We start from the raw sequence: 12,965 nt of genomic DNA, 5'->3' as shown, positions 1-12,965 counted from the left end.
AGTATGGCACAAAGACAGAAATATAGATCAATGGAACAAAATAGAAAGCCCAGATATAAATCCACACACCTATGGACACCTTATCTTTGACAAAGGAGGCAAGAATATACAATGGATTAAAGACAATCTCTTTAACAAGTGGTGCTGGGAAAACTTGTCAACCACTTGTAAAAGAATGAAACTAGAACAGTTTCTAACACCATATGCAAAAATAAACTCAAAATGGATTAAAGATCTAAACGTAAGACCAGAAACTATAAAACTCCTAGAGGAGAACATAGGCAAAACACTCTCCAACATAAATCACAGCAGGATCCTCTATGACCCACCTCCCAGAATACTGGAAATGAAAACAAAAATAAACAAATGAGACCTAATTAAACTTAGAATTTGCCTTTTAAAAAATCTCATCAAGGCTACCAACCACTGTGGCTCTATTTTTTTTTTTTTCATACTTCTCTGTTGCCTGTCATCTCTCAAGAGACAGAGAGCGTGGTGCCACCAGGTACAATCCTTGCTGCACATCAGCAAGCTGCCCTTGCTGGGGTGCTTTTTAAATTACCACTTCCCAAATCCCACCCTAACCCAATTAAAAAAGAATCTAAAGGATTTCAAAAGCTCCCCAGGTGATAACGAATGTTCAGTGAAGGTGAAAGAAAAAATATGGCCTCTGAAGATCACAAAATCTATATTCAAATCCCAGTTTTGCAATTTAATAGCTGTGATTTTGGACAAGTTACTCAACCTTCCTAAACTTCATTTATTCCTAAAGTATCCACTGCATGTCAAGCACAATGTCAGCTGTTGAGTTAGGGTGATCATGACAGTCCCCGTCCTCTAGAAGGTTACAGAACAAATAGGAATTACAGGGAAAAAAGTGAAAGTCGCTCAGTCATGTCCAATTCTTTGCAACCCCCATGGGCTCGAGCTCACCACGCTCCTTTGTCCATGGAATTCTCTAAGCAAGAATACTGGAATGGGTAGCCATTCCCTCCCCAGGGCATCTTCCAGACCCAGGGATTGAACCCGAGTCTCTTGCATTGCAGGATTATCATCTGAGCCATCAGGGAAGCCCATACAAGCAAACAAATGTAATCCTAAAAGGGCTACAAGGACACACAGGGAGGAAATCCAGTCTAGATTCCAGGGATCAGCAAAATCTCTAAAAGGGTAAAAGCAAGGCTGAGTTCTGCAGGACAAGTAATGATAGCCAGATAAGGCTGCTAAAGCAAGACAGACGAGGAAGTGTATGCAAAGGCCTGGATAGAAGTCAGCTTATTTGGGAGATATAAGTAGTTCAGCAAGACTAAAATGAGAATGAGGGAGGAACAAGAGATGAGGATAAACAATGACTTCAGCTTCCACATTTGCAAAACAAAGATATTATTTGCTCTGCTTGGTTACTCAAAGATTAAATTATATACAGCAAACTGTCTGGAACACAACAGGTACTCAGGTGATAAATTCCCTCACTTTTCAGCTTATACATAAGAAGCTTGCCTTTTATAAGCATTTCGAGCCAATCAACCACACACTTTTTCTTCAGGTGATTTCATCATAGCACAGAATTCAACAGTACATTCTTTTCAGCTGTTTTGTTTTTCTGGGGTGCATCTTATCTACTGTGGATTAATGAAGAGTCAACTCTTAGGTCTCAAAGATGCTAATATTGAGCCTTCTAAAGGTTCAGACACTTGAGGGTTCCCCAGGATGTAGATAAAAAAGGTTTTAATGTATTGTTTAAATGAACTGAAGCTGTGAAGCAATACAGAATGAGGACCACAATACTTCAAATCCAACCATGACTCTGATACTCATGAGCTTTGTGCTTAGTTGCTCAGTGGTGTCTGACTCTTTACAGCCCCATGGACTGTAGCCTGCCAGGCTCCTCTGTCCATGGGATTCTCCAGGCAAGAATACTGGAGTGGGTAGCCATTTTCTTTTCCAGGGGATCTTTCAGACCCAGGGATCAAATCCAGGTCTCCTTCACTGCATACAAATTCTTTACTGTCTGAGCCATCAGGGGAGCCCTGACTTTGACTTGAGTTAGATATCAATGATTTACGTTGGGTAAGAGACATCTTTCTGTGTCTTGGTTGGTTCCCTTATCTGCCAAAATGAACAATATAAAATAGGATCCCTTAACACAATATAACAGAGCTACTTTTTAACTGCCACTGCCTCACTCCCCCCACATTAAGGAATGGGTTAGGTAAGAACAGACTCTTCAAAGCTGTCTTTCCCTGACAGAGATCCTGGAGGTCAGCCATAGCTGGCAGCAAAGATGTATATCAGACTTTTCATGGTCAATTGATAAACCTACCTAGATTCTGCAGATGTCCTTCGGCTCCAAAATGCTTTGATTCTTTTAAATACTATTTTGGCCCTTTAAGAATTCACATAAACCCTAAAAACAAGTCTAAAAATTAATTTATTTCTGAAGGGAATATTAATGACTCAATTTAAAATGAGAGGACTCATCCAGAGAAGAACTACCAATACAAGTTCAGAATGGCAAATACTGTCAAGATCTACTTTCATTATCTTTCCCGGTACAAGGCTTATTAGTAAACTTTACTATTCAGTTTTATGTTTCAATATGCCTCAACTTAAAAAAGCTACTTTTAGAAGCATGTGAGGTGATAATATTAATGAAAATTGTGGTGGTAGTCATTTATGTATATAACAATCATTATGTTGTACACCTTAAATACAAATTTTATATGTCAATTAGATCTCAAACTGAAAAAAAAAAAAAATCAATACTAGCACAATCACAGGAAACATACTACCTGAAAACATGTCTGTGTGTGCTTAGGTGCGTAGTTGCTCAGTTGTCTCTGACTCTTTGTGACCCGCTGGACTGTAGCCCACCAGACTCCTCTCTCATGGAATTTCCAGGCAAGAATACTGGAGTGGGGTGCCATTTCCTACTCCAAGGGATCTTCCCGACCCAGAAATTGAACCTGAGTCTCTTGGGTCTCCTGCACTAGCAGGCAGATTCTTTACCACTAGAACCATGTGGGAAGCCCTCACCTTAAAATATGGAGACTTCTATTAAATATTTTTGGTCTTAAGTGTGAAATTTACTACATTCTGAATGGCATCACAACTTCCCACATGGCATGACACAAATGTATTAGATTTCTTGGTAAGAAAATCAAATGATTTTAGTAACTCACCTGCACATTAACGCAGAGAATATAGTCAGCTGATCAATGACTTTTAATTTAGAAGTAACTGTACTTAGAAAGAAGTAACTTTTGAATGTCTATTATATACCAATCGCTGTGCTAAAGAGACTTATGTGTATTATGTCATTAGTCCTCTGAGGTAAGTACAGTCATCTCTCAGTATCCATGGGGGATCTGGTTCCAGGATACACACACCTCCATATTAAAATCTGCAGATGCTCAAGTTCCTTATATAAAATGGTTTAGTATTTGCATATAACCTACGCACATCCTCTCTTTCACTTTAAACCATCTCTAGGTTACTTATAATACCTAACACACAATGCATATGTTATATATATAGCTGCTGGTGTGCAGCAAATTCAAGTTTTGCTTTTTGGGACTTTCTGGAATTTTTTTCCAACTACTTTAGATCTGTGGTTGGTTGAATACTCATATGCAGAACCAGCATCCTCAAATACAAAGAACCAACTGTACTTTTATTAGCACACTTATTTTACAGAAGGGAAGTGGACCTTAGATTTTGCACCTTACTCAGTTATTCTTTGAACTCAGAGCTCAAGAAAAATCCTTAAACTCACTCTGGTTCAAAGCAGTTTTCTCTAGGTACAATACACCTTAATTAACTTAAAGTCTTCAGAAAATTAAAGCCACATTATAGCACAAACTTTATAAACAGTGACTGAATTTCCCCTTCAGTTTTCTCTTTAATATGCCAAAATAATTCTAGAACCTGAGGTTTCCAAATCCTTTAATCATTTATGGTGCTCTCTGCTATGCTACCATTAGAATGATTTTAAAAAACATTAATACTGTATCAATTATTTTTAAAAGCACAGAGATAATCAAGAGATCCTAATAGTCTTAAACACTACCCTCAAACCAAAAGATAAATGGAGATTGGGAAACTTGCATTCTAAACTGCCACCATCCAGATAAAATTACTCTGTGAATTAGAGTAATTTCAATCAGATTCTATAAAATGGAACATTTTTCTCAAGACTAAAATTAGAGTGTAACCATAGGATAGTTTAAGGGCCCAAACTTTGGAACATAAAATGGTCTGACACGTGTCAAATTCAACAGCAGAAGGCAAGCAGCAGGGGCTAGGGAGAGAAGGAACAGTTTAGAAAAATAGTAATAAATGACAAAATGACTTACCTATTCCTCTCACTGGCAGTTGTAACTTAATTACTCTCAAAAATCACATGCTGCTAAAATAAGTCCTAATATCTTACTATACGGTGTCCTGCATTTACAGTTAACACATTACATTATTAAGAGAATCCCCAATGGTATTTCATAAGCATTAGAAACAATTATATTTTCTTAGAAGGCACAAGCACTTATGACTTAACAGTTATTAACACATAACAAACTGGTGTACATAATCTAACAAACCAATGTAGGTGTATATTACCTCTGAGGTAAGTACAGTCATCTCTCAGTATCCATGGGGGATACTGTTAATTCCTTAACTCATTAATCACTCTTAAAAAGGATTACTTTCTTCAAAATACAAATGACAGTAACATAAGCACAATTCAAAGTGTCACATAAGCTCTTTGGTAATAAAAATCAAATGAATTTTTTTTTAATTGTTATTATACTTAAAGTCCATTTACTATGTAAGAACTCAGCATGACAAACACAAAGTTATTAAATGAGGAGATTCCACTTCAGTTGTGTGACAGGAAGTACTAGCTCTGAAGTTTAGAAACAGGAATACCAAGCTCTGCTGTAGCACAAGAAATAAAGGAAAATATGCTGATGAATGAGAGTAAAAGAAGTTCTTTTCAGTTACAACCTGCGATATATTAAAGGCAATCCAAAACCATTCCAAAAGTTAAGGGGAAAAAAATGCCTCATTTTTTTTCACTAGGCTTACATGACAATATGCTTCCTTAGGTACACTGGAATTCAGATTCTGCAGTTTCGCTGTAACAAGACTGCTTGTGACTCATGTTTTACACATCCTTAGAGAGACAAGCGTGACTTGTAACATTTAACAGGTTAGTTTCATATTTTAAGTTGGATGATTATTACATTTTTTATAGCAACACATAAGTCTGAGTTTCACAACAGTGAATAAACTGAACGTTACTAAACTGTACAGTTAAAAATGGTTAAGATGGTATATTCTATCTTACCACACAAAAATTAGAAAGTTAATGAGAAATTACTCCACTTGAATGTTAATAGTAACTTGTTACATAAAATTTGATTACTCGTAAACCAAATTCTTAGGCTTAATTTTTAGTAATTTGTTACTGTCATTAGGAGCTGGATTCGTTTCACTAACTAATTTTTAAAGATACTTCCATACATGAGGAAATTCTTTAATTCTGAAGTAGAATGTGAGAATGAAGCACTGTTCTCAATTAGCATCTTTCAAATCATCTGAATTACTTACTGCCAACAAATACTGGTTATGAAATTATAAATGTGGTTCTACTTCAGCTGATTCTTTCATTCAGTGAAGTGCAAATCTCGAAATTAGGAGAGCAAGATCCCTAAATGATCTTTTCTTAAAGCAGGCTTTTCTTAAAGCAGTGGTAGTCTTGATTGTGAGGCAGGCAACACTTCCCACTCCTCAGCCTTTAGCACAATTGTGGCCCAAAATACTAAGGTCAATCATTTTCCATCACCGTTTTCTCACCTGGCTCAGCCCTACCAAATTTGACAGGCTTTTGTAAACTTTCTGGAGGTTCTGTTCAGAAAAGCGTGCAATCTAGGTGAGTTTGGTAGCACGGAAGGGCCTGAGAGGAATCAGCTTGGCTTGGCCGACTCGGGGTGGGGCGGGGGGAATAGTCTCCAGGAAAAGAAAACCGGATTGGCTTCAACTTTGCGCAAACCCTTTTTCTCAGTCACAGATAGCTCCATTCTCGATAAAGGGCTGTGTTCTGGAAAGATCTACCCCTTTCCAACTCAAATGTCATTCCCAGATCAGCTGCTTGAGGGGCCAGAGGCGCTCAACCCACGCCCTCTTCTCCGAGTGCCTTCTTCAAGTGCCAGCGCTGGCCTCAGCTCACCCTACAAGCCCCCATCCAAGCCCTGCACGAAAGCCCTACACGAAGACTGGCCCTGGCCTGGACCCCGCCCGTGGACAAGTCTGCCCCACCGTGTCAGCAGGGGTCCCCGCCTGGGCGGCCGTGGCCGTTTGAGGGTCTGCGCTCCATGGTCCGCGGCGGACAGCCGGGACCACAGGAGTCTCTCCGTAGGGGGAAAAGACGGCCTCACCTTGACCCTGATCTCGTAGGTGGTGAAGCGGCCCCGGCCGACCCCCACTGTCTGCGGGTTGCTCACATCGATCTCGAGGAAGTTGCTGGGAGGCCCGTAGGCGTCATTCAGGTTCTGCGGCTTGGTGATCAGCCGCCGGGTGTCCGCCACGGTCTCCGCCATTTCGCTGCTGCAGCCGCCGCCGCCGCCGCGCCGCCGCGGACTCCCTCCGCCCCCTTAGCGTTCTACCGACACCTCCGCCGCCGCTGCTGCTGCCCGCCGCGGGGACACCAGGCTCGCGCGCAGCGGTCGCAAGGCGAACGAGCACGTAGAGCGGGCGTTCACCCCCACGCGCGTAGCTCCTCCCCGCGTCCCTCCGGCTTCCGCCTCCTGTGCCCTGGAGGGAAACAGCTGACCTGTCGAAACTTCGCGCCCGAGACCCGGGAGACCCAGCGGAAGCCGCGGAAGGGGACTGGGTCTAGGCAGAGAAGGGGAAACGCAGTCATGGAACTTGGAGGTGCGAACAGGTTCCGGCCGGACTACAGAGACCACAATGCACCGGGCGAGCGCGCCCCCGCCGGGCTGAAGCAGAGCGGGTACGGGCTCGGTTTCCGTGTCGGGATCGGTTTCCGTGTCGGCCTCGGCCTGGAGCAGTGGAAAGAGCACTAGGCGAGATCTTCGCGGCCTTGGAAGACGCGGGGACAAAAGTTAAATGGCGAGCTAGGGGAGGTTTGCTCACAGTCCGAGCAAAATTGCCTACGCTAATTCAGTGCCAGCCTATCCACCGTCTCGCTGTGAACCACTGAAAATGCCTTTCCAGATAACTTGAATTAACGCCTCAAGTGATGATTTTTGACATCAATATGATATTTTACCGTGCATGCGTCTGGCTTGGTAAATTGAAGGTGGTAGAGTGGTCAAAAAACTGTTTCATAAGATCATACCGTAAGGTCAACCCGTTTGGGGAGACTGATCGGTCCTCTAAAACGACAACATAATATGGGCTGAAACTTGCCTTAAATTTCTGATGGTCGAGTGATCTGCAGCTTTTCCCCTTCACTTCCCACACAGTTGCAGTAAATTAAAAAAAAGGGGGGGAACATATTGCGGCAGCATTTGAAATGGAATTCAGATAACCTTTATCAGAAACGAAAAACGACGAAACAAGTAGATCATAGTTAATCACCGACAAATGCAAACTTTGAGCATTGAGGTAAAAGGACAGATGTCTATCCCTGCCTCGGGAGTTCTCTCTCGTCACGGTCTCGTAACCTTTTCTGCGTTTCTTTATATGTTGAGTTTCAGAAAACCCATTCACTTTAAATAATCTGATTTGTCCCTTAAACTGAAAAATTACCTGGATCTTTAGCAACGCTCAGAAAAGTTGTTATAAAAAATTGCTTAAGCACGATGTCAATCCTTTTCAGGAAAACTCAACATTCATTCATTAAGCAAGTATTTATTGAAGACCTGCTGGGTGTTTTCAACTCTAGATATTAGAGGTAAAAGGGTGAGGAAGACATTAAAATTCCCTGATCTCATCAGGTTGTTTTATATTAGTATATGGTCTATCTTGGGTAGACAAGTAATAAACCAATAAATAATACATTTACCAATATGATTAATGCTATAAAGAAGATAATACTGGGTAATGTGAATGAAAGTGACCCAACAAGCTCAATAAGTTGGTCAAAGAAGTTCTTTGAGTGTATCTCTCTAAGAGTGAGAGTAATATCAGAGTAAGTATGCCCAGACAGGACTCCCAGAATAAGGGCATACTTACTCTGTTGCAAGAGACCAAAGGGAAACTTGACGGGTATAATTTCAGCAGTGAGCTCAAGAATGTATTTAATGATTCCTTGAATTGAACTATGTGAGACCTGAGAGACCAAGAACCACTCTATTGTGTTGTCATCCATGACACTTGAACAAAGCAATTATGGAGTATTTGCTTAGAAAGCTTCTGTCCCATTGGAGGCCATGGCAGAATATCTTTGGGCAGCAGCAACAATTGGCTGCAGTGAAGTAGCATCTACAGAAAATAGCACCACAGTCACACAGCTAAAGAGCTTCCCAGGATAAACATCTGGAAAAAAATCACCTTTATTTTTCAAGGCGATACGATTGCATTCCAAGAAAAACCTATGAAGAGTAGGCTAGTAGAATTAGCAAGAGAATTTAGTGACTGAATGAAGGTATCAAACTTAATTTATTGTCTTCCTCTGACTAAGCAATGTCTAGTTAGACTGGAGATGGAAAAAATATCATATTCGTAACAGAGACCAAAGTAAAAAAGAAAACAAGAATGGAAGGCACAGGAGCTATAGGAAACAAAATTATGAAATTTTAATAAAAGATATAAGCCAAAACCTAAATAAAAAAGACTCCATGTTCTTGGATAGGAGGACTTAATATAAAACAAATCACCTAATCTACTATTAATAATGCAAATAGAATCAGAATCCCACTGCAGTTGGTTTTACCCTCCTCTTTGTCTTGGGTGCATAGGGTAGTTCAGTTCAGTTCAGTCGCTCAGTCGTGTCTGACTCTTTGCAACCCCATGAATCGCAGCACGCCAGGCCTTCCTGTCCATCACCAACTCCCGGAGTTCACTCAGACTCATGTCTATCGAGTCCATGATGCCATCCAGCCATCTCATCCTCGGTCATCCCCTTCTCCTCCTGCCCCCAATCCCTCCCAGAATCAGAGTCTTTTCCAATGAGTCAACTCTTCGCATGAGGTGGCCAAAGTAGTGCATAGGGTAGTAGTGGACAAGAATTCTCTTTTTTAAGTTCATATGTTGGAGATTAACCAAGAAGACCATGAACATGAAAAGTAAAGTGTGATTTGCTTTACCGAATGTTAAAACTTACTATAAAGCTAACTGTAAGCAAGAGCATAGGGAATTCCCTGGCGGTCCAGTGGTTAGACTCCTCATTTTCACTGCAAGGCCCCATTTGGATCCCTGGTCTGGGAACTAAGACCTCACGAGCTTCTCAGCACAGACCGAAAAAAAAAAAAAGTCACAGGACTATGGTTTTGGCTGTGTATAAGATAGAGTGCAGTACAGAGGGAGTGTTTCAAATCATTGGTGAAATATTTCTGGCACAATTGAATGTCTAGGGAATAGGAAGACCACATAGCTAATCCCCTGTATTATGTGTGCCCGACTCTTTGTGACCCGTGGATTGTAGCCTGCCAGGTTCCTCTGTCTGTGGGATTTTCCAAGCAAGAATACTGTAGTGGATTGCCATTCCCTTCTTCAGAGGATCTTCCTGACTCAGGAATTGAACCCATGTCTCTTGCATCGTCTGCATTTTCAGGCAGATTCTTTACCACTGAGCCGCCTGGGAAGCCCACCCCTGCGTTATATGAAAAAATTCCAGATAGAACTTATTTATTTATTTATTGTTGATGGTGGGTTTTTTTTTTTTGGCCACACCACATGGATTATGGGATGTTATTTCCCCAACCAGGGACTGAACCCAGGGCCTCAGCAATGAAAGCATGGAGTCCTAAACATTAGACCACCAGGGAATTCCAAGATACAATTCAAATATTAATATTTGTGTATGTGTGTTTAGAGAAAATTTAGGAGAAAAATTGTATAACCTTGAGTAAAAAAGTGCTTCCTAAGCAATATGGGAAACAAACTATAAAGAAAAAGTAGTCATTTAAGTGCGTAAATTTTTAGTAAAAATTACTTATTAAAAGGCATTATAATAAAAGAATTGAAGGAAATATATTTGTAACAAGTAAGATAGTAAAAGGCTAATATTCCTAATGTGAAAACAACAACTCATAAATTGATAAGAAAAAGAATCCCATAGAAAAATGGACAAAGAATGTGGATACGTCCTATTTTATACTTTTTCAGATAATGAATTTATCAAATCCGCATAATAACCCTAAAAGTGAGTACTATTATTGTCTGCATTTTAAAAATGGGAAAACTGATGCACAAAGGCAAAATAACTTGAGTACAGAATGGCAAAACTAGCTCCAGTATTTACATATGTAACCACTATTTTTTGCTCTCTCTTAGGAAAAGAAATTCAAATGGACAATAAATGAGAAAAATATGCTCAATCTCATTAATCAAAGAAATGTGCATATGTGCTAAGTTGCTTCAGTAATGGCTGACTGTTTGGGACCCCTTGAACTGTAGCCCATCAGGCTCCCCTGACAATGGGATTCTCCAGGCAAGAATACTGGAGTTTGTTGCCATGCCCTCCTCCAGGGGATCTTTCCGACCCAGGAATCAAATCCTCACCTGAGCAAATATGAAATACTGTTTTTTGTCTAGTATATTGGCAAAAATCAAAAATAACACGGAAATAACAGGGAAACAGGGATTTCCCTGGTGTTCCAGTGGTTAAGACTCTGCGCTCCCAACACAGAGGGCCCTGGTTGGAACCCTGGTAGGGGAACTAGGTCCCACATGCTGCAACTAAGACTTCATAAGCTGAAACTAAGGATCCTGCAGGCCACAACTGAGATCTAGTGCAGCAAAATAAATAACTAAAATAAAAAACAAGAACAGAAACAGTGTTATGGAGACTATAGGGAAATAGACAATTTGCTCATATTTATCAAAATTAAAGATATTTGGAAAAAAATATTTAGGATACTTTGATCCCCAAATCCAACTTTTGCTGCAAGAAACTATAGTACTTAAGAATGTAACCACAAGAATGTTTATTGCAGCTTTATTTGTAGTGGCAAAAACTGAAAACAGCCTGAATTAGAAATGCTTGGATTATAGTATATTCAAACTATGGGAAAGTATATAATATTTTATGTAATTTACATGTAATATATAAATTAAATAATAGAGTAAATGAAATAGTTCTACTTTTATTTAAGATGTTAGAATATACCTATTTTTAGCTATTAGAGTTAGAAGAGGAGGGACTTCCCTGGTGGTTGGTCCAGTGGCTGAGACTTTGCACTCTCAATGCAGGGGCACTGGGTTTGATCCCTGGTCAGGGATGCTGCAACTAAGACCCAGCACAGCCAGATAAATAAAAATTTTAAAATGAAATAGAAGAGGAATATCCATGATATTTTGGAAAGAGGATCGAAGAATAATATGTGCAGTATGATCTCATTTGGGTAAACAAATAAAAGCCTGTCAGTCTGCATATGAAAGGATATACACCAGACTGTTAACACTGTTAACTCAAGAAAGGATGGTAATTGAAGAAAGGAGTAGGGATGAAAAGACACAAACATAATCTAAGCATGGGCTAGATTGCAGAAAACTATAACCAATTTTATGTTTTCCTAATGGTCCATTGGAGAAGACTCTTGAGAGTCCCTTGGACTGCAAGGAGATCCAACCAGTCCATTCTAAAGGAGATCAGTCCTGGGTGTTCTTTGGAAGGAATGATGCTAAAGCTGAAACTCCAGTATTTTGGCCACCTCATGTGAAGAGCTGACTCATTGGAAAAGACTCTGATGCTGGGAGGGATTAGGGGCAGGAGGAAAAGGGGACGACAGAGGATGAGATGGCTAGATGGCATCACCAACTCTATGGACGTGAGTTTGAGTGAACTCCGGGAGTTGGTGATGGACAGGGAGGCCTGGCGTGCTGCGATTCATGGAGTCGCAAAGAGTCGGACATGACTGAGCGACTGAACTAAACTGAATGGTCCATTTCAGACAAGTTATGTCAATTTGCCTGTATTACTGTGGGTACCTGGAAAGTTGTGTTCCTTGAGTAGTGTATTAGCTTATCATAGCTAGGTAGTCACTAAGATCATCCATTCCTGTTTATTCAGAGATCACTGACCAGTCAGCTGATTTTAATTTCATTTTTGTGAGGACTTTTTTTTCTTAAATTTTTTTGAATTGAAATATAGTTGATTTATAATGTGTTAGTTTCAGGTGTTCACAAAGTAATTGTATTATATATTATGTATATGTATATACGTGTGTTTATATATATTCTTTTTCAGATTCTTTTCCATTTAGATTATTACAAGATATTAAATATAGTTCCGTTCTAAACATCTGTGTCTCTTTTGCTGTCTCGCATACAGGGTCATCATTACCATCTTTCTAAATTCCATATATATGTGTTAGTATACTGTATTGGTGATTTTCTTTCTGGCTTACTTCACTCTGTATAATAGGCTGCAGTTTCATCCACCTCATTAGAACTGATTCAAATTTATTCTTTTTAATGCCTGAGTAATACTCCATTGTGTATATGTACCACAGCTTTCTTATCCATTCATCTGCTGATGGACATCTAGGTTGTTTCCATGTCCTGGCTATTATAAACAGTGCTGCGATGAACACTGGGGTACACGTGTCTCTCTTAATTCTGGTTTCCTCGGTGTGTATGCCCAGCAGTGGGATTGCTGGGTCATAAGGCAGTTCTATTTGCAATTTTTTAAGGAATCTCCACACTGTTCTCCATAGTGGCTGTACTAGTTTGCATTCCCACCAACAGTGTAAGAGGGTTCCCTTTTCTCCACACCCTCTCCAGCATTTATTGCTTGTAGACTTTTGGATCGCTGCCATTCTGATCAGTGTGAAATGGTA

The 12,965-nt window shown here is 40.2% G+C and overlaps 1 protein-coding gene across 1 annotated transcript in view; it reads right to left on the bottom strand.

Moving 5' to 3' along the window:
* Positions 1-6,949, bottom strand: part of SNX3 (sorting nexin 3) — a 49,127-nt gene extending 42,178 nt beyond the window's left edge. The window contains exon 1 of the mRNA XM_018053098.1: positions 6,435-6,949. Within this exon, the coding sequence (XP_017908587.1) occupies positions 6,435-6,596 (162 nt within the window). The 5' untranslated portion in view covers positions 6,597-6,949. The remainder of the gene's footprint in view (positions 1-6,434) is intronic.

Source organism: Capra hircus, chromosome 9 (assembly GCF_001704415.2).
Source record: "Capra hircus breed San Clemente chromosome 9, ASM170441v1, whole genome shotgun sequence".
In the NCBI taxonomy this organism is placed as follows: Eukaryota; Metazoa; Chordata; class Mammalia; order Artiodactyla; family Bovidae; genus Capra; species Capra hircus.
Note: the sequence above shows the minus strand (reverse complement) of the source record. Positions and strands in the feature narration are given on the sequence as shown.